This window comes from Thermobia domestica, chromosome 9, assembly GCF_964235325.1.
Source record: "Thermobia domestica chromosome 9, izTheDome1.hap1.1, whole genome shotgun sequence".
NCBI classification, from domain to species: Eukaryota; Metazoa; Arthropoda; class Insecta; order Zygentoma; family Lepismatidae; genus Thermobia; species Thermobia domestica.
The window spans coordinates 162,394,390-162,414,262 of NC_137462.1; the positions used below are offsets into that span (position 1 = coordinate 162,394,390).

General features: G+C 37.1%; 1 protein-coding gene across 1 annotated transcript in view; it reads right to left on the reverse strand.

Moving 5' to 3' along the window:
- The window catches only part of LOC145694190 (uncharacterized), a 28,228-nt gene extending 8,998 nt beyond the window's left edge, over nt 1-19,230 (reverse strand). Inside the window, exons 1-2 of the mRNA XM_081770302.1 lie at nt 19,100-19,230; nt 8,320-8,433 (exon numbers count right to left, since the gene is read on the reverse strand). Coding sequence (XP_081626428.1) covers nt 8,320-8,433; nt 19,100-19,145 — 160 coding nt within the window. The 5' untranslated portion in view covers nt 19,146-19,230. The remainder of the gene's footprint in view (nt 1-8,319; nt 8,434-19,099) is intronic.
- Nucleotides 19,231-19,873: the final 643 nt, after the last annotated feature.

Sequence of the window (19,873 nt, forward strand, 5' to 3'; positions counted from 1 at the left end):
AAAACAGTGAATCGGTTCGGAACTCGACTCGAGAATATTACTTTTGACTCGACTCAAAATTAGACTTGGATTCGAGTCGAGTTTTAGCTTGACTCGTGTCCATTCCTATGCGTTAGAAAAAATGGTTGCTTATTATTATTCTGCTAAACTAATTATATAATAATAACAATGTTGCTATGTAAAATTACAGAATATAGAGAAACATTACACTACAACTGACGAAATGAGAAAACATGGACTGGGGGTGAATCAAAATTGCCAATACCTCTAAAATCGATACATGCTTTTTAAAGCTAGTTGTTCCAAACTCTATAATCAACGGGACTTTAGGATATGTAAACTGATCTAAAAGAACCCTAATATTACATACCATCAACATTACATCAATAAAGTAGGCCTGCTCATTAGAACACCGTTTATTCATATTAAACCCTTACTGAATGTCGTTCATTATGGCACCCTAATTGTTGATAAATATTTCCCGCCGGGGCACCACTTTATTTTTAAATTCTGTCCAGCAGTGGTGTACTTACGATTTTGTTTCGGTGGGGCTTTGCCTGAAAATGTGAAAATTCTGCAAGATATTTTATATACTTTACTATAGTAAGTAAGATTTCGAGGGGGGGGGAGATTAAGCCCCACCCCTAAATATGCCACTGCTGTTCACCATCATCTTCAGCTTTTAAGAAAAAGCATTCCTTCAAATGTTCGAACGATAAAATATTTTCGTTCTCCATCTTTATAAAAACAACACCATTCAAAGTAAAATAGACTACCAGTACCATTGCACTCGTAGTTCACTCACTGAATGTATTAATTTGGAGCTGTCAAAACCTAAAACAAAATCTTCCAGGTGCTTGCAATCAGTACACGTGATTTCCCTGAGGCTGTCCTTATCTTCCAAAAGCAGCAAGTGGCACTATATTTTGTTATGTAAATAAACAAATCAAATTGTATCTATGAATGTATTTGCAAGCCTACCAACGTAAAGTTCGTAAGGCGAAACGGGAAAATGCACATCGAGATTTCCCGTTTCGCCTTGCATTAAGATGGAAAGTGATAACAGGTTTTACATGCTAATTTCATTGCTAGAGGTCATAAGGCGAACAGTGCAGGAATTGTCGGTCACTGACATCGTTCATGCTCCATTGTTCCATTCTGAGAAATTCACTTACAGGAAAGAAACATTTGTTTCCGAAAAAAATATACATATATTGTAGTTACTCATCCGAAATGTAACGCGAAAAAGTAACGCAAACTAGGTACGTTACTTAAAAATTTGTAACGCGTTACCGTTAAAGTTACTTTGTAAAAAATGTAACGCGTTACTAGGAAACGTTACTGAAAAAGTAACGCGTTACAAGTAACGCGTTACTTGCGTTACGTTACTTCCCAAGACTGAATTCAGGTATGTTCAACGAGGAGGAGCTGAGCCTCCCTAGAATATATATGCGCCCCCCTAGAATATCTATACACGTGCATTGAAATATTTGCTTTGTTTTTATATTTTTCGGAAATAAAAGTCTTAAGACCAAGGATTTTTGTTTGTTAAAGAAAATTAGTTTTTTTCTTTTGCCCAGCCTAATTGTTCTAATTAACAAACCACATTCTCGTATAAAATCGAAGTCAAATAAAAGCTTGGAAATTAGATAAAGAAGCACACAAACACTTTACAACGTTAATTAGGGAGAACTGGCAATATGTTGGTTATTGCAACCAAACAGACAATAAGTCGCGAGTTTTGTTATGACAAATCCCTGTTGCTCTATTGCAATTTAGAACAGAGCCCCGCCCCTCAAATTTTTATTGCCCCGCTTGTACAAAAGTCTGAATTCAACACTGCAACAAACATTTCATGGACCAAAGATTTAACCAGCAAAGTTCCACATTAATCAGTAGGTCCAAGTCTCATATGTACCGTGTCCTGCGAAAACGAACTAAGCGCCACTTTCATACTTTTGAGAAAATTACGTTTAAAGGTTGATGTCCAGCATTAGTGTAGCCGTAATCAAAAGTGAAATTGTTTCTTTTTTTTGAAAGGTGTTGATTTTCCTCTCTTTTCGATTGTGCAAAACGTTCTAATGCTTATCAGGAACCAATCGTCGCATTTACGTGGATTTTCAAAATTTGGCGCTTAGTTCACTTTTGCATAACACGGTACATATAGCCTCGGTGCTCAACGGGACGTTAAACTCAAAATCAACTCAGTCAACTTTATTGCTAATGTTATTCGCAATATTTTAACAGAGAGAGAAAGAAAGCGAATTAAATTGTATAAAGGGACTTTTATTTTAAATCATTAAATCAGATTTTATAAGCAATATATTCAACGTTTAGTAGCATATATAAGTCAACTCTTGTAATATTCCTGAATTACATATGAGCTTCTTAGCGTCCGTCAGTATAAATATGGTTATAGCCCAGGAACACCCACGGATCCGGACCCTCAAAAAAAATCTTTTCTTTCTTTAATGATTGTGTTTTGTCTGTACCATGGCGCACTAATGGAAAGTACATCCGACCTGGACCGCATCCAATCATAGTAACTTGACATACATTTGTGCACTTTCTTAATAAAACTATTAACAGAGAAATTATAATTAATGTGGCTTAAGGATTTTATCTTACATTATATCTGTATTATTTCCTTTCTTATAAAAACAACCTAGTTCTTTAATTTTTTCTTTTGACTATAGGTAAAGTAGGGGAAGTGATACGTTCCTGAGACATAATGCACCAGGGAACATAACCCTCCTGAATTTCATATCAATTTTGCCTTCCTATCAATGAATTCAGTTTTCTATACTTAATTTGGGAAACATAAAGCAATTGCATATAGAGAGAAACAAGTGAACTGGAAGACAATATATGTTTCTCGTATATGAAAGTTTTTTTCTGTGTTTTGGAGAGTTTTTCTTGCTGCCCGTAAGTGGAAGTAACAAGTAAATGCTCCAGCACATTTAAGATACAAGTGCGCCCATCAGGGGGGGGCAAGGGGGCGCTTTCCTCCCTAGAGAAAATTGTACTTCGGAATATCGAAAACTCAATAGAATTTTTAGAATAGTTACAGCAAAATTTGAAAATATATTTGAAATGTCGCTTTTTCTTGCCCCCCTGGAAACCACAACATGGGTGCCCTTGTTAAGATACCTGTGTATTGCTTCTACATTCTGATGACTTTAATTTATTATGCACTCCTTTCGTTAAATTTACTTTTATTTATAAATAGCACGATCCAAGTACCATGGGACACGAATTTTCACGTACCAAGGGACAATATGATGATTGATACCTATTTGATGTAGCTATATTAAACTTATGAATTTGTATTCGTCTAAAACCAATATGCCTAGTTCCATACTCATTGCATTTCTCTGGGCAGCGGTATATTGTACAAATATACGGAATCCTGTTGCTTACTACAGAAATCAGTTCGGAACATACGTTATCCGTATGCTACATAGCCACTACCCTTGGATATGACATCTTGCCGTTGCAGGATGTCTGATATCTAACAGTCTTCCTTATATTACATACATATATGTATTGTACCTTCGTCAGCCCTATGTTATATACGTCCATTTGTATTTGAGATCCTGACCGCCTATATTGTTTCATACGGAAAGTACGTACATAGGGATGCGCACAAGACAAGATTTGTAGCTGTCTCGTCTCGAAAATGTGCTGTAAAAGTGATGTGTCGACTCGAAAAATGTATATTTCGCTTTTGGAATGCAAAAATTCACATTCTATTGAGAGTGAGGAAGCAAGCTATGGTTTCTGTATGGTTGTCCCTGGTAAAATATGATTTAAGTCTCTTGGTACATCCCCCCCCCCGTACCAAGAGATGACATGACTTGCTCGGCTAAAATTGCTCTGGATCTTGTTATTGCTGCGATACTCATTTAACTTTTTACAGTATGAAACAAAAATATCAGGTTATCAGGAACATATTTTTTTTCTTTAGCATAACATAAATATACACATTTTTCAAAAGCAAAATATAAAAAGTGGCCCTTGGGTGCACGACTTCCGCTACTTGGAAATTATTTATCGTTTACTCGGGTGCAGAATAATGTCCTGTCTGTCTTGCAATAACGTCCTGTCTTGAAATTTCTGGGTGTGCGCCTGGTTACAGTTTATACATTAAGAATGTAACCACAAAGTTCAGTTCATTAATAATAATAATAATAATAATAATAATAATAATAATAATAATAATAATAATAATAATAATAATAATAATAATAATAATAATAATAAGGAAAAGCAACAAATTATATTGAATAGTGACTTTTGAATGGGTATTATATGCATGTATATAGAAGGCAACAATCGCTTGAGTTTAGCAGTTCAAGAATTCGGCTTCTTTCTTTCCTCTCTGTTGTTTTTTAGTGTAGCTTAATAATTTGCTCTGAGAATCTTAACTATTCAAACATTATTATGCAATAAATAAAACAATAACAAGATTGGATAAACAAGAGAAACTCACTACGTTAATAATGTTAATTACTTGAAACAATTCAAAATAATTTACATTAATGAAGTTATCAAATAAAAGAAAAAAACATAGCGCAAGTTGAGAGGTGGATAGACTATCAGTGTTTGCAAGAGAGAGTGTAGTAAAGAATTTGGAAGAATGGGAAAATAGTTTTAGGGAAAAGGAGAGACTAAGATTAGGGAGGAAAGGAGAAATATTAGGATGGGAAAAAGAGAATAAGACAATTGGTGAAGAGAACAGAGTGGTAGTTATAGGAAATGTGGATCTAACGGAGGAAGAAAGAAAGTTCTTAAAACTGGGACACAAATTTAAAGTGAAAGACGAAAAAGTGGATATCAAAGAAGTAGTGTTTTCAGTAGAAGAAGCTATCATGGATGTGAAAGACAAAGAAGAGAGAGAGAGAATAAGGAGGAGAGCGGTGGCGATAGTGAGACAGAATGCTTACGTTAGAAAGGGGAACCTTAGGAAAGAAGAAAGGGAGGGCTTAAAAAGACTGAGGAAGAGGAAAGACGTGGTTATTGAGCAAGCGGACAAAGGAGGTGCAGTGGTAGTGATGCAGAAAGAATGGTATGAAAGAAAATTGGATGATCTTTGTGATGAAACATACGAAGTCATAGGAGAGAAGAAGATTAAGGATGAGGTACTCAAGGAAGTGGTGGAGAATGGAAGAAGAAAAGGGTTTAAAAAGTGGGTAAAAGAAGAAGGAAGGATTCCAAAGATGAAAGGATTCCCGAAGATTCACAAGGAAGAGATTAAGCTAAGACCAGTGTTGGACTGTAGAGGAAACTGTCTAGAACCATTGGAAGAAGAGTTAAGAAAAATAGCAGAAGAGATACGGATAGGTCAAGAGAGTCATCGAGTAAAGAATACGGAGGAAGTGAAAAGAATGTTAGAATGTATAGGAAATAAGAAGGAGAAAACAATTATGTTTAGTATTGACGTTAAAGCAATGTTTCCGAGTATAAAGAGGGATTACATAGTGAAAGTCATAGAAGATGAGATGAAAGGGAGAGAAATAAGAGACTGGAAGAAAGAGAAGATAGTGAAAGCCTTGAGAGTAATATGGGACAATAGTTTTTGTACGATAGGGAACAAACTAGTCAAGATCAAGGAAGGACTAAGTATAGGTTCAAGATTAAGCCCAGTGTTGTCAGAATTGGTGATGAACAGATGGGAGCAGAAAGTGATAAAAGAAGGTGGAAACAACCTAATATTGTTTTGCAGATACGTGGATGACTGTTTGGGAGTATGGAGAGGAACAAAGAGACAACTGGAAAAATTCGTAAAGAAGGTTGAAGATGAAGAAAAAGGGATAAGACTGGAAATGGAAGTGGAGAACAACAACATTATAAACTTCCTGGACATGACTATAGAGAGAAAAGATGGACGATTTACAACAAGATGGTATAGGAAAGAATGTGCAGCAGGAGTTTATTGCCACGAAAGAAGTGATGTGGATTACAGCACCAAAAGAAACTTCATAAGGAATATGGAGAGAAGAATAGAAGAAATAGATACTGAAGAGGAGAAAAAGAAGGAGGACATAGAGAAGTTCCACAGTTTACTAGAGCAGAACGGGTACAACAGACAGAAGTTAAGGAAGAACAGAATTGAAGAGGAAAGAAGGAAAGGAAGGAGAAAGGAGAGAAAGGAAGAGGAGGAGAACAAATGGCACGGGATAGAGAGCATCGGGGAGAAGACAGAAGTACTAAGGAACTTACTTAGAAGAGGTGGTGTGAAGACGTACAGAAAAGGAGGAAGAAGAATTTTGGAAATGATCAAGAAAGCGAAAAGTAAAACGAAGGAAATATGTGAAAAAGATGAAGGTGTAGTGTATAAAGTGACGTGTAAGGATTGTGATATGATATACATAGGGGAAACAGGGAAAAAACTTAGGGAGAGAATTAAACAACATAGGGATGATGTGAGACTTATGAGAGAAAACAATGCCATATATAAACATGTTAAAGAAACGGGACATGATATAGATTGGGAAGGTGTAAAGGGGCTAGAAAGGGAGAATAGGCCAATGATAAGAAAATGGATGGAAGCACGAAGAATAAAGAAAGAGAAAAGTGACAAATTAATGAACTGGACAAGTGGACTGTTAATACATGATCTATGGGATAAATTATTAGAACAAATTGAAGGGAAAAAACAAGATTGAACATATTTATATGTAATTTATAGTCATATATTTAATAGTATATATATTGTTATAGTTTAATATTGTATATAGTTATATAGAGTTTTATATATTGTTATATTTTATAGTTTATTTTTATGTCTATATATATATATATATTTGTATTGCTGTATTTATAGTCAGTTGTATGTAGTATAGTCTGTTATTTATTTCTAATAGGCATCGGAGGTAGATTAAGAGAAAATGTTTTAAGGCAATTGGTCAGGATAAACAACAGGTGTGTCTGGAAAAGATAAACACAGGTGGGAGGGTAATTAAGTCAGGGCAGGTGGCTGGAAGATGACGCCCGGGGAAGTCCGACCCAGGTGGCTTCCCATGCACACAAGGACTTTCACTTTTAGTATATATAACTGCGCTCTAAGATATCTCTTTCAGTTAGTGTCTGATGAAGACAACGTTACGTTGTTGAAACTGTTACACTGGAATTTAGTTTTTAATAAACAAGTGTATATACTCTGGTCAGAAGTGTTTATTATTTCTTTGAGAGGTCGCTATACTGTCCACTATCACATTGATTTAGGGATTTTATTAAACCCAGGCACCAAACCATATTTAAAAAAATGATGGGAAGACGAGTATAGACACTATTAAATATGTCGAATGTAAGCATCACTAAAATTGTTATACATAAATTGGGCAAATTAATAACATTATTTTCATCCAGTAGAAAAATTCTGGGGAGGGCCAGTTTGGCTTCTAAGGGGGCCGGCACCCCCTGGCCCTCTCTAGTTCCGCCTATGGAGATGAGAAGAAGAAGAAGAACTCGTCCGTGGACAGAGTTGAGACAAAACTCTATTCGCACGAAACTTGTCAGCACCAAGTAGCATCAAATCTCATCTCGTAGCCAACGACACCAAAAATGACGAAGTTCACGTCCTGAAATCAGGATTGGAAACACCATGAATGACTTAATTTGGGTATGGTTGTTCAATGATAGAGCACTCTGGTTCCAAGGGTCATTGGTTCGATTCCAATCCATGCAGCATAGTCTAGTCCCTTACTTATTTAACGATTTATTCCTTTTGGAGTTAACTTTTGATTTCGAGCACTGTCCAATTCGAATTAATAATGCACATCGTGTCACGTTTTCATCTTATGTACAATAAGTCGAGAAGAATGTGGTATAGTTTTGTTTTTTTTATATATAATTACATAATTTTACTTCTGATGAATCCTATCGATTAGTTGGGACTTGGACTCTATGAAACATTAATCTGGTGATTCTTTGCATAATGATAAGCGTAATATACATTTTCATTATTATTAACCCTCCACAAGAATGAGTCAATGATGTCTATTGGTTACAAAATAAACTACAATGAATTGATGAACATATAATCATTTTTACCATTACGATTTCTCCGTTGCTTGTAGGCGCAGCTCGTGGGGAAAGTTACATCGGCAATAAAAAGTTTATCGCTCCTAACTAAAGGAAGAAAAGTTACCTTATTTCCAAATTGTTGTATACAATGACAACATTAGATCACTTTTATTCCCTTAATTTGAAGTGATAAAACTATTTTTTTTTCGATGTGACTTCCTTCAAGAGCAGTCTCTGGTTGCTTGTGTATCATACAGGTATTAATTAAATTAGAAGTAACAGAAATCTTACCATTTGTAGATATACCAGAACTAGCATCTCCAATATGCGATAATGACTTCACTAAAGATTTGTATTTTGTTTTTGTTTTTGTTTTACCAGTTGATATCACCGTGACTTTTAGAGCTAAAAGAAAGAACAAAAAGATGATGTCATATCAAGAAAAGAAAATGAACATACTCATTCGATGTACACTTTTAGAACGAAAATCAAACCGTGGAATCTGGTTCTATAGAAAACAACCTGATCTTTGAAGGTCACAACACGCATTACATCTTAAGGGTAGAGTGTTCTTAGTTACGTCTGTAGAGGAATTCTGCTGTTAGTTTGAAATTCGTCAGTCAACATGACGAACATAGTTGTGTGTTGACTTAAATGTGTACCTGCAACTCCAAGTTCGGCTTCAAGAATGAGAGCCCGAGTCGCAGTTCCGCAGAATTCCCCCGTGGATTGTAATAAGTCAGTGGTTTATAGGAGGCAAAAGATTCTCACAAAAGACGTGAATCCAAGTAACCCCGCAATTAAACCAGAGAGCAATTCGACAGGAGAATTGTTCAAAACAACAACTGCCAGTGCACTCACAATCATTGTCCCTTGGCTCCTCTCTATGTGAATCTAGGAACACAACACTAAACAAATGTTGCAAGTTATGTTCCTGCGCGCTCCTCTTACTAATTGTCGAGAGCGCCTCGGATGGTGTTAGAAGAGACAGTACTGGTGAGGTAAATGGAGAGGAATCGAATTAAGCAAATTACTGTTTCTGTCGTGAACACAATACCAGTCTTTATACGCACTTTGGTATTGATCACATGCTAGGAAGCTGAAAATTCATCGGTGTTCGCACCCTCCAGTATAACAGATATCAGCCATTTTACAATGGAAAACAATAAGCCTCACAAGTTGCTCGCTTATGATTTTCATATTCAGGCCAGATGACTACCACATCGTACATTTGTGTCTCTTGTACCCAGGGGTGGACTGGCTATGTAAAAAGGGCGCGGTCACATACTCTGGAAGGGCGCCGTCCATCCGAGGCTTTCCCTTGTATGGAATACCCCCTCCTAATAAAAGAAAGTGCCGGGGGGCTTCCCCCGGAAAATTAGTACACAAAAAACAACAAAAGATTAAGTAGCTATTGCAGTTAATCACGATAGAATTATACAAATTCAATATTTTCATAAACAAACAAAGAGACCTTGAGTACTAAATACGAGGCGTGTTTTTAAAGTAAGGTCCGTTTTGTTGTAGACACTAGTAGTTCGCGCGCATACCGCAACTAGCGTGTGCGTCGTGTACCGGCATGCCTCGGGAACAACTGTGCTCTGTTTCAGCTCTGTAGCTGACCTGTACGGTTGTGTTCTGTGCTTTCACAATGTTTAAGACTATCAAGTCGCCCGCCGCGTGAGAGATTCGCTCAGTGATACGGTTTTTGTCAGCAAGTAACCTGTCTGCTGCAGAAATTCATCGACAGATTTGCGAAGGGTACGGTGATACTGTTATGAGTGCAAGCAAAGTGCGTAAGTGGGTACGAGAATTCAAAAATGGCCGTGACAATGTCCATGATGAGGATCGCTCCGGTCGCCCTTCTTCGATTACAGACGATTTAGTGGTTTCAGTTGAAGCGAGGGTTCGTGAGAACAGGCGCTTCACAATAACAGGTCTCTCAAACGAATTTCCTAACGTGTCGAGATCAGTGGTTTACAAAATTGTTTCTGAACACCTAAAGTTTAGGAAACTGTGCTCCCGTTAGGTCCCGAAACTCCTAAAGAGGACCACAAAAACCAAAGATTTGAGTGTGCTATGAAGTTCTTGACTCGTTATCACGAAGAAGGTGACGGCTTCTTGAGTCAGATCGTAACTGGAGACAAAACATCCGAATCGAAGCAACAGAGCATGGAATGGAGACACACACACTCGCCTGTAAAGGTGAAGGCCAAACAGACTCTGTCCCAGCGCAAAATCATGGCGTCGGTGTTTTGGGATAGGCATGGTGTTCTGTTGGTCGACTTCATGCAACGAGGAACCACTATTAACGCAGAAGCATACTGCCAAACTCTGTGGAAGCTACGCAGAGCGATTCAAAACAAACGACGCGGCATGCTGACAAAGGGCATTGTTCTTCTCCATGACAATGCAAGACCTCACACTGCAGGTCATACCCCCGATTTGTTGGACAGTTTTGGCAGGGAAGTTTTAGACCACCCACCCTACAGTCCTGATCTTGCGCCGAGCGATTACCATCTGTTCCTCCACCTCAAACAACACCTCAGTGGCAACCGTTACAATGATGACAACGATGTGAAAACGGCAGTGAATTCTTGGTTATCGGAGCAGGCGGCAAGTTTTTATGAAGAGGGTATTTTGAAATTGGTTGAGAGGTATGATAAGTGTTTGAACAAACTTGGCAACTATGTCGAAAAATGGAGTAAAGTATGTATTTTCTGAAAATACATTTACTTTTTTGAAATAACCTTTCGTTGTGTACTTATGTTCAAACGGCCTTACTTAAAAAATACGCCTCGTATATTAGGCCTATATAAATCTGCACACTTTAACTGAGACTACAAAAATCACACCAGTTGTTTAAATTCTTCGGCTACATTTGTTAACAGCCTAATTATAACTGGAGATTTGAGTTGAGTTTGGGGCTTATGCTATTTTTCATACTTCTGTCCTTTTAAAGCTATGTTCATCATAACATTAACTTATTTTTTTTTATCTATTTTTAAAACCGTTGATAAAAAGTATACATGAAACATTTACTACAAATTAACAAAAGTAAATTTAGAATTATATACCTACCTAGCGAAAAAAGAAATTCAAAAGCAAAACTGGAAATTGAAAGTAAAGTCACTGCTTTATGCTTGAAGAAGCCTTCGCATCTCCTTGCTTTTTTCACACATTTTGTCAATAACAAGATTGTTGTCTATTTTGGTCAGAATGTCTCTTTCTGGGTTCATCAAGAACAATGATTCCAGATGTTCATCTGTAAGTCTTGAACGGAGTCTTATTTTTATGTAACGCCACTAGCGCCTCTAACGGCGGGAGTGGGGGGAGAGACGTAAAAATGATCCGAAATGACCGAGATTAGAGTCAAATCAATATATTTAGAAGTCGCTGAGATCAATAATGGTACCACCAAAGCCTAAAACAGAAAGGGCAAGGCCGTAGGCCGAGTAAAGACGGGATCTGGGGCCGGAGCAGTGGGAGTGGGAGGGTTGATATATAAAAAAATCATCCAAAGTGACCGATATTAGAGTCAAATCTATAAATTTCAGGGTCCCTAAGATCATTATAATGACATTCCCAAAGCCAAAAACAGAAAGAGCGAGGCCGCAGGCCGAGCAAATACTTTGGGGCGGAGCGTGGGGTTGGTACTGGTGATATGTAAAAATCGTCCAAAATGACCGATATTAGAGTCAAATCTATATATTTAGGGGTAAATCTAATATCATTAATATCATTCCCACGCCGAAAACAGAAAGAGCGAGGCCGCAGGCCGAGCAAATACCGTGATCTTGGGGTTGAGCCCTAGCTGCCCAAAGGCTAGCGAATTTATAAAATAATTATGTAGCTTTGTTTGTTTTTTTAAAATTGTGTTCAGAGAGGAAACTGTGCGACTTCCCGAGGCTAAGACGGGTCTTAGCCCCTCCCGAGGAGGGCGCAAAGCCACTGATGTGAGGAGGGCGCAGCGGCCATCGGGCCGGTACTTGATTATGGCCAGTCCACCCCTGCTTGTACCCCGACCTTATCTGGACATTTTTGGGAACTCCGTCTTCCAGCAAGGTAGCTCGTATCCCTATACTATCAGGGCAACTAGTGGGGACGCGGTGGCTCAGTGGTAGAGCGTTCACCACAGGTGCTTGGGGTCCCTGGTTCGATTCCAGCTCGCGCCGTGAACTTTGTGGTGGACAAACACCGTGCTCGTGGGTTTTCCCGTTTCCTCCCACTTTCTTCATTCCACCATTTCACTCATCTCTCATTATTACCGTCTCCTTTAGCTTAACCGGCATAACCGTGGGACGTAAGACTTAAAAATTTCATTTCATTTTATTTTCAGGGCAACTAGCATGCTCTACTGAGTATATAGTGCCTTCTACCCTGGCGGCCCAGACCTAAGCCCCATCTTGCACGTGTCGGATATAGTGAACCGGAGCTTGACCGCCAATCGACAGTCGACACTAATTAGATTGATATGTCTGAACCAGTTATTCGATCTAAAGTTATTTGAAGATGAAAAGTAAGTGTATATACTATTATAATTGAGGATTACGTTGTGTCCTGAGAGTAGCTATATGAATATCAATTATTATGTGACACTAGAGATCCAAATAATAGTAGGTTACGGTGATGATAAAGCCTAACCATTAGGGTCATTTAGAGACATTTCGACACGTTAAGCAACAACTCAAAACTACTCTGAAACTTACGATAATTTTATTTTGCAAAAGCGACATATTTGACAATAATCCTTTCCCTTGCTATAAAACACAAAATCTTGCCCGTGAATGTAGTACTTGCAAATGCAAGAACACATAAACGGAATGGTGCGGATCAGTAGATTTTGGAAGTTTTGCGGAAGATAGACACTTAGGCCTAGTATGGGAGATGTCGATACTATATAAACAATGAAATCCTTCACATCTTCGAAAACAGTGTCCTCTACAACAAAAACATAAAACGCAATGAAATACTAGGCATCAGAGATGGAGTGGGTCAGTGGGTCAAGTTTTCTGAGTGGGTCAGTGGGTCGTGGGTCAACAGCATGTGACCCACTGCGACCCACCACCCACCATGACCCACTGTGACCCACCACCCACCGTGACCCACTGCGATTCACCGACTCAGTATGATCTACCGACCCTCTCTGCTCACTGCATTGTAGAGAGTATCTTCTGAAGACTGGTAAATTTGTCTCCGTTTTACTTTCAAGACCTTCATTTCCCTTTCTTTTCCACTTGTTTCTGTCTACTTACCTGAGGTGAGTATATCTAACCAAGTGAAAAAAGAACTTCGGGCACTTTTGGATATTGGTATTTTTAATAGTAATAATAGCAATAGGACTTACACTACAACTTGGCTTTCGAGACCTGTGGGCTTTTAGAGCTAACTACTGGAAAAAATACATTTTTGAATCACTGTAATATATAAATAAATTTATAAAAAATTGAATGTAACTATGTGTGCCTGATGATCACGGTCAAATTGCAAAGTCAAATGGAATTACTTTTGGTATATAGTTAGGCCTTAATCCAAATTGGGATGTTATATAGATTTTATTATAATGCATCATATACTAAGGAGATAGTGAGGATCCGAATTTTTGCGAAAAAAATGAGTATCTCGCAAGCCGTTAAACTTACGGAGCTGAAATTCAGTGTATGAACTCTTTATTGAAAATAAACAGAATGTGTTCTAGCATTTTTTTTTAAAATTCTCCTTTATGTGGGGGGGGGGACTTTCTATATATGGAAAATTGGTAGTGAGTTGGTTTGTAAAAATGATCGAAAACGATCGATGGGGTTTCGGAAAAAAAATCAGAAACGAAAAATACAGTGCTTGGTTTCATATATCCATTGCTTTCTGCTATAATGATTGCTGAAGCATATGTTTATTATATGGAGGGCTTACAGCACAGGGCAATCAACCCATAAAGTTGTGAGAAAAATAGGTATAAAATTTGTACTGTAAGCTTAATTACACGGAAATTTTAAGTTTGGATTGTACGCATAATTATATGAAAAGTTTACACTATTTTCCCCCTTTACGTTGGTCTTCTTACCTTGATTTGGAACTTACAAATTTCATCCTTTTTTCCACTGAAAAGTATCGATAATTCAACATTATGATAATTTAATTGAAATTCATCGTAATTTGGCACATGGCAAACATCAGTGTGGTAATTGAAGGGGAAGAAGGAGGGAAATTCCCATTCATCTCTGAACACTTTCCAGGAACCTTCATGTGTAATTACAAAAATTAAATTTATAAACAAATAAGAAGTCATCAGTTTATCAGGCTTTAATTGATAATTTATTCACAAGATTCCCTATCAAAGGCGTGGTAGATGAAGTTTCTGTTCTACATGGGTCGACATTGCCAAATGACATGGTCGATATAGAAAAGATGTTGTATTGTGATAGAGAGATTATACTTCTTGCTGAGTATTTGAAACCTGACCAAGAAAAATCGTTATCAGACTTAAGTCTAACAAGTAGATTGTCGATGAGAAGTTGCAGAAATCGGGTAGAAGTATTATCAATTTCCACGACAGAATGCGAACGGGGATTTCCCCTTATGAATTTACAGATGACTGATATTAGAAATAGATTAAGTGTTCAAACATTGTCTAACTTGTTGCTCATCAATGTTAATGGCCCACCGCTAGACAAGTTCAAAGTAGACGAGCTAGTTATTTCTTGCTGAAGGATGGACATCATTCCACTGCGGATGATTTACCGCCAAAAAGTTACCAACAGGAAATAAATCCGATTTCAGATTTGTTTTAAGGTGGAAAATTACGAGTTACGGAAAATGTATACTTGTATTACTAATGGCTTATTTGTGTTATTCAACTTTGTACCTACTTTTTAGTAACTATCTTCTTTGCTTTAGGTAAACTACTTTTGAATAAATATTCATAATAATTGCAATTATGCATATTTGTAACTTAAATTTAACGTGGTGTTTTAGTGATTACACAAATTACAATTATGAGCATACTTTATGGAGATGCTCTCACATAGGGTACCCGAGCACCTGTATACCCTATGAAAAACTGATTTTTCAAGTCTTTTGTGAGAAAAATACTGTGAACTGAGAAACCATAACCTTTTCCATATTGTACAGAGGTATTTTCCTGCGAATAGAAGTTTCTTGTGGAATGCGTTCAGAAATTAACGCTTGCAAGAATACTCTATTAGTACAAGTATACTTTAGGCACACAATAATTCCCCCCCCCCCCCACCTCGAAATGCTTGAATTTCCTCACTGATAAACACTTTACCATTTTATATTGTAAACGTCAGATCCACCGTTATTCTAACAGAGTGGTGCTTGAGCGATTGACTAGAAATTCAAACCGATTAGTGACAGTTTCACAGTCTTGTTTTATTACAAGTGTAAACTCTTTAGTCAGTTCAGAAGGGGCCGTGAATCGTGTTCAGAGTTGATGACGATGGATTTTGGTGAGAGTAGGTCAAAGTGGATGAGTGGTTCATGGTGGGTGGTGGGTCAGAGTGGGTCACGGTGGGTGGTGGGTCAAAGTGGGTCACCGTGGGCGGTGGGTCATGGTGGGTCACAGTGGGCCATGATGGGTGGTGGGTCATGGTGGGCCGTGGGTCAGTGGTCGTGGGTCACGGTGGGTGGTGGGTCAGTGGGTCGTGGGTCAAGTTTTCATTGACCCACTCCAACTCTGCTAGGCATAAGATTTCTACTATCTATATATGGCTTATTTGCAAACTTTGCTGCAATTCATTACAATTAAGTTGAAATATAAAAACAGTGAAATAATGTAAGCTCGTTAATAACCAACTTTGTTTTCAACCTTTTTGCAGCATATTGTATTTCAATATTTCCCTACGCATAATAATCAATAATCGAAAATCACAATTTAAAACAATCATTTACGGACTCTATATGTGAAAAATCCCACAGAAGCTAATTTCTTCAACTGAAACTGACTTTCTCATAGTCTTCTTTCACAATATTTTGCCAGATTTCCTACGAACAAAGTTGTCGTAAGATAAGTTGAAATTATCTTTCAAACTGCGGAAGAAAGCTACATTAAGCTAATTTTGAGTATTGTCTAGTGGGAGCATTAGAAGCTTTCTTATATCAGGATCTTTGACACATGTATTGTGCTAATCTAAAATCAAAAGTACTTTACCATTAAGCTTATACCGGACTATATGACCCAGAAACTGATAAAGCGTGTTTGTTATGTAACCTAAACCTGTGATGTATACACCTAAGATGGGCCAAACGGTAGTCCTTTTGTCTGATGATTTTCCTTATAGCAAAGGAGAGATACATATCAAAATCTCCCTACAATCACTATCGATTTATCCTCTAAATGCATTTATCAACAAAAGCTGGTACGAGTTGTCACTGTAAGAAGCAATGTGTGTCATCCTGACACACATGCATTCAGAGGGCATACTCTATCATAATATATGCCCTTCCTTTGCCTCGTTTCATCAATATATATTACCGCTATACCTTATTTTTGACTTACTGAAACTTATGACATGGATATTTTTCCTTAAATAAAGCTTTATGTACACTCATGTCCAAAATTATTGTCGCATGTCTATAAATATGTTATTGTAGGAATATGATTTGATAACAAATTCGACCAGTATTTCTTATAATATTAGTGTGTGTCTAATCTGCAAATACTTGTATGTGGCAAATTTCATGTGAAAAGAGCGGTAAATAAGAACAATAAAACGAAAATAAAACTTTCTTGTCCTTTTAGCAACATTTTGTTTTACTCATTCTAATTTTCGTATTTATAATTCTTTTCCTATGAAATCTACCACAAATATACATGTCCTTGTACACATAGTATCAATATTAAAAGTACCTTGCAAAATCATTATCAAATTATATTCTTACAAGAAGACAGTTTTAGATATGCGACAATCATTTTGGACATGAGTGTACCTATTTTAAAGACTTCTGCTTCCTTTGCAACAGGCAAAATTAATTTCTCTTCTTATGCAACTTGTCACTGAGACTCGACACTAACCTTCCATTATTGAATGTTTCTTCTTGTTTGCGTGTATGGTATCTAGCTTTGCCAGATCTTACAAGTGTCGAGATCTTCCTAAACGACCCTATAGATATTGCATTAGATCTAAGTTGTTGTATAACTATTGTGTAAATACTTATTCTTGATTCAACGTATACTTTTGACCACGACAAAGCGAGTTACGTTCCTAGAAAACCACATTTTTCCTATTACAAGCTAACTTTTTGAAAACGTTTTTATTGGTTCAAAAAATGCCCCTCGGCTTAGAGTCGGCACCGTTAACAAGGCCTGTAAAGTAGACGACATCCTTTATCAACTTAAAAAGCTCCGAAAATGTCGCCATCACAAATAGGTATCTGCCATTGTATAGATTAATTGATGCCTCGTCAGAGTATTTGTTTTTTCCTAACTGTAGCGGATATTAGTTTCTATCAAGAAAGAAATGGAAATTTATTAGTTTAACGTCCGACGACTATGTCTTTTAGGCTAAAGGAGGCGAATGATTAATGACAGTAAATTTTTAATGCTCTCCCACCAGGAATCGAACCCGGAAATATGTGCACCAAGGGCACAAGGGTTAGTAATTAAACCAGCGGGTAACGCTACTAAGGGCATATCCGGTTTGTCATAAGGACCAGACTGTGTTACATGATCAGGTCAAAAGTCACATTGCTTCCTTAATCAAGTCTGGAGATTCCAAATCCAGATGTGAGATTTTCAAGCACGTAAACTCCGCGTGGGGTACACTGGATAATTCGCAGAAGATTCATATACTACTTTATCATTATTATTGATTTTACTCAAACAACTTGACCCCTTGACAATGTTCTATTGGAAAGAATTTGTTGAGACATTGGCTGAGAAGGAACTGCATTATGAGGGACATGGTAGAAGGTATGGTGGAAGAAAAGAGAGGAATGGGACGAAGGAGGCCACAGTTGATAGGCGATATCAAAACAAAAATCGTATGTGAAGATGAAGAAAACTGTAGCATGGAAGTTTCAAGTGATCAGCTAATAATGCAGAATACCTATGATGATGATGATGCAGGTTTGTGGTTCTGGACTTATTGATCATCAGATTTAAAATTTGAATTTATCAGTAAAAGAAGTTCAAACCCCATCTTTGATGACTTATAACTCGAGAACCAATATCTGTACCATATATGAACCATAGCACTTCATATGGCTATTCAGTTCATGAAGGTCTATCATCATGCCAAATTTGGTCAATATCGGATGAGTTCCAACAATTGCATTTTAATGAAATTTCTTGATTTCAGTGAGTTCGAACCTTACTTCGATGGCCAATAACTCCGAAACCAAAGACCTGTCCACCACAATATTCCATAATGCGTTTGAATATGTGTGAAGCTCATCAACGTCTACCATCATGCTAAGTTTGGTCAAAATTGGATGGGTTTTAGCGATAGCTATTCAGTAAATTTATTCATTTCACGAAGTTCAAACCCCAAAAGTTGATGGTCCATGACTAGAGAACGAATTGTCTACGTACCATAATATTTTGTATGGCGTACTGAGCTTGTTGAGACCTATCACCATGCCAAGTTTACCAAAGATCGGATTAATATTGTCGATAATACGCCATATAAAATATCATTTCAGTAAGTTCAACCCGAAATTTAATTATTAATGACTCAGAAACCGAAGACCTGGACTCCGTAATGTTTCAAATGTGTACTAAGTTTGTGCAGTTCCATCAGTATCTCAATCTTCGTCAAGGTCGAATAAGTTTCGTCGATCGAGTACGATAGTATTCTTATAATTGATATTTTAAAAGAAAAAGTCAAATGAAGAACCAAAAAGTACACTAATTTAAAAAAATCTATTAGCATTTAGTAAGAAAATTTATTCCTCATGTTTTGTGTGCTTCAAATTTCTTTTTTGATTTCCACTGGGTCGACTTAATATGGTAATTAATAATCGAATGAATATGGTAATTAATAACTATTATTAATAGATAGATATCCCAATATTTCTACATTTTTCATTCACGTAAGCAATACATAGTAGTTACCATTTAATAGGAACAAGACTGCATGTACTGTTGCAGTCCAATACATCTTTCCCTTTTGAAACCAGTTCTAAATCAATTTTCTGCATTGCGCTTCATTTTGACATAGCAGTACATAGTGAAACAAACTGGCTGAAATAGAAAGTAAATAAATAAATATTAATGTTCCTTAACTTTCTTTTTATATTTGGCGAATCTGAACACTACTATAATATTTAGTTGGCGAACAGGGCCGGCAATTTGCCGCTCCGTGCAATAGCATCATTTGCCGCCCCGTAATTTCTCCAGAAAGAACAAATCTTAAAAGCCAGGATTTTAAGTATGCTATGAACAACAAAGGGGAGAGAAAGAGCCCTTGTACCCAGAAAGACTTAACACTACAAATACAATCTCGTTGTGTCTGTTTTTTTTTTTTTTCTTTAAATAATAATAGGTTAGTGAAAGATAAAGCAAAAACACATGCAGAGGAAAGATGGCAATCCTTTTTATAGAATTGAATATCGAGCTTCAGTCCCAATACAGTATCAGTTTGCAATTCCAGAGCAACTAGCTCTTGGGACATTCCATGTCAAATCAACAAGTCATCAGACGACCATCTCAGATTTGTGTAAAAATTGGTGTACAGCTTTATTACAGTGGGAGATGAAAAAATCTCACATATTACCTCTCCTCCCTGAAAGTGTCTCCATACAGGGTGTTCAAAAATGTCAAAAAAAATACATTTTTTCAGTTACAGTGATTATTAAAAATTGTTATAAAATGGTTAATATGTTTACT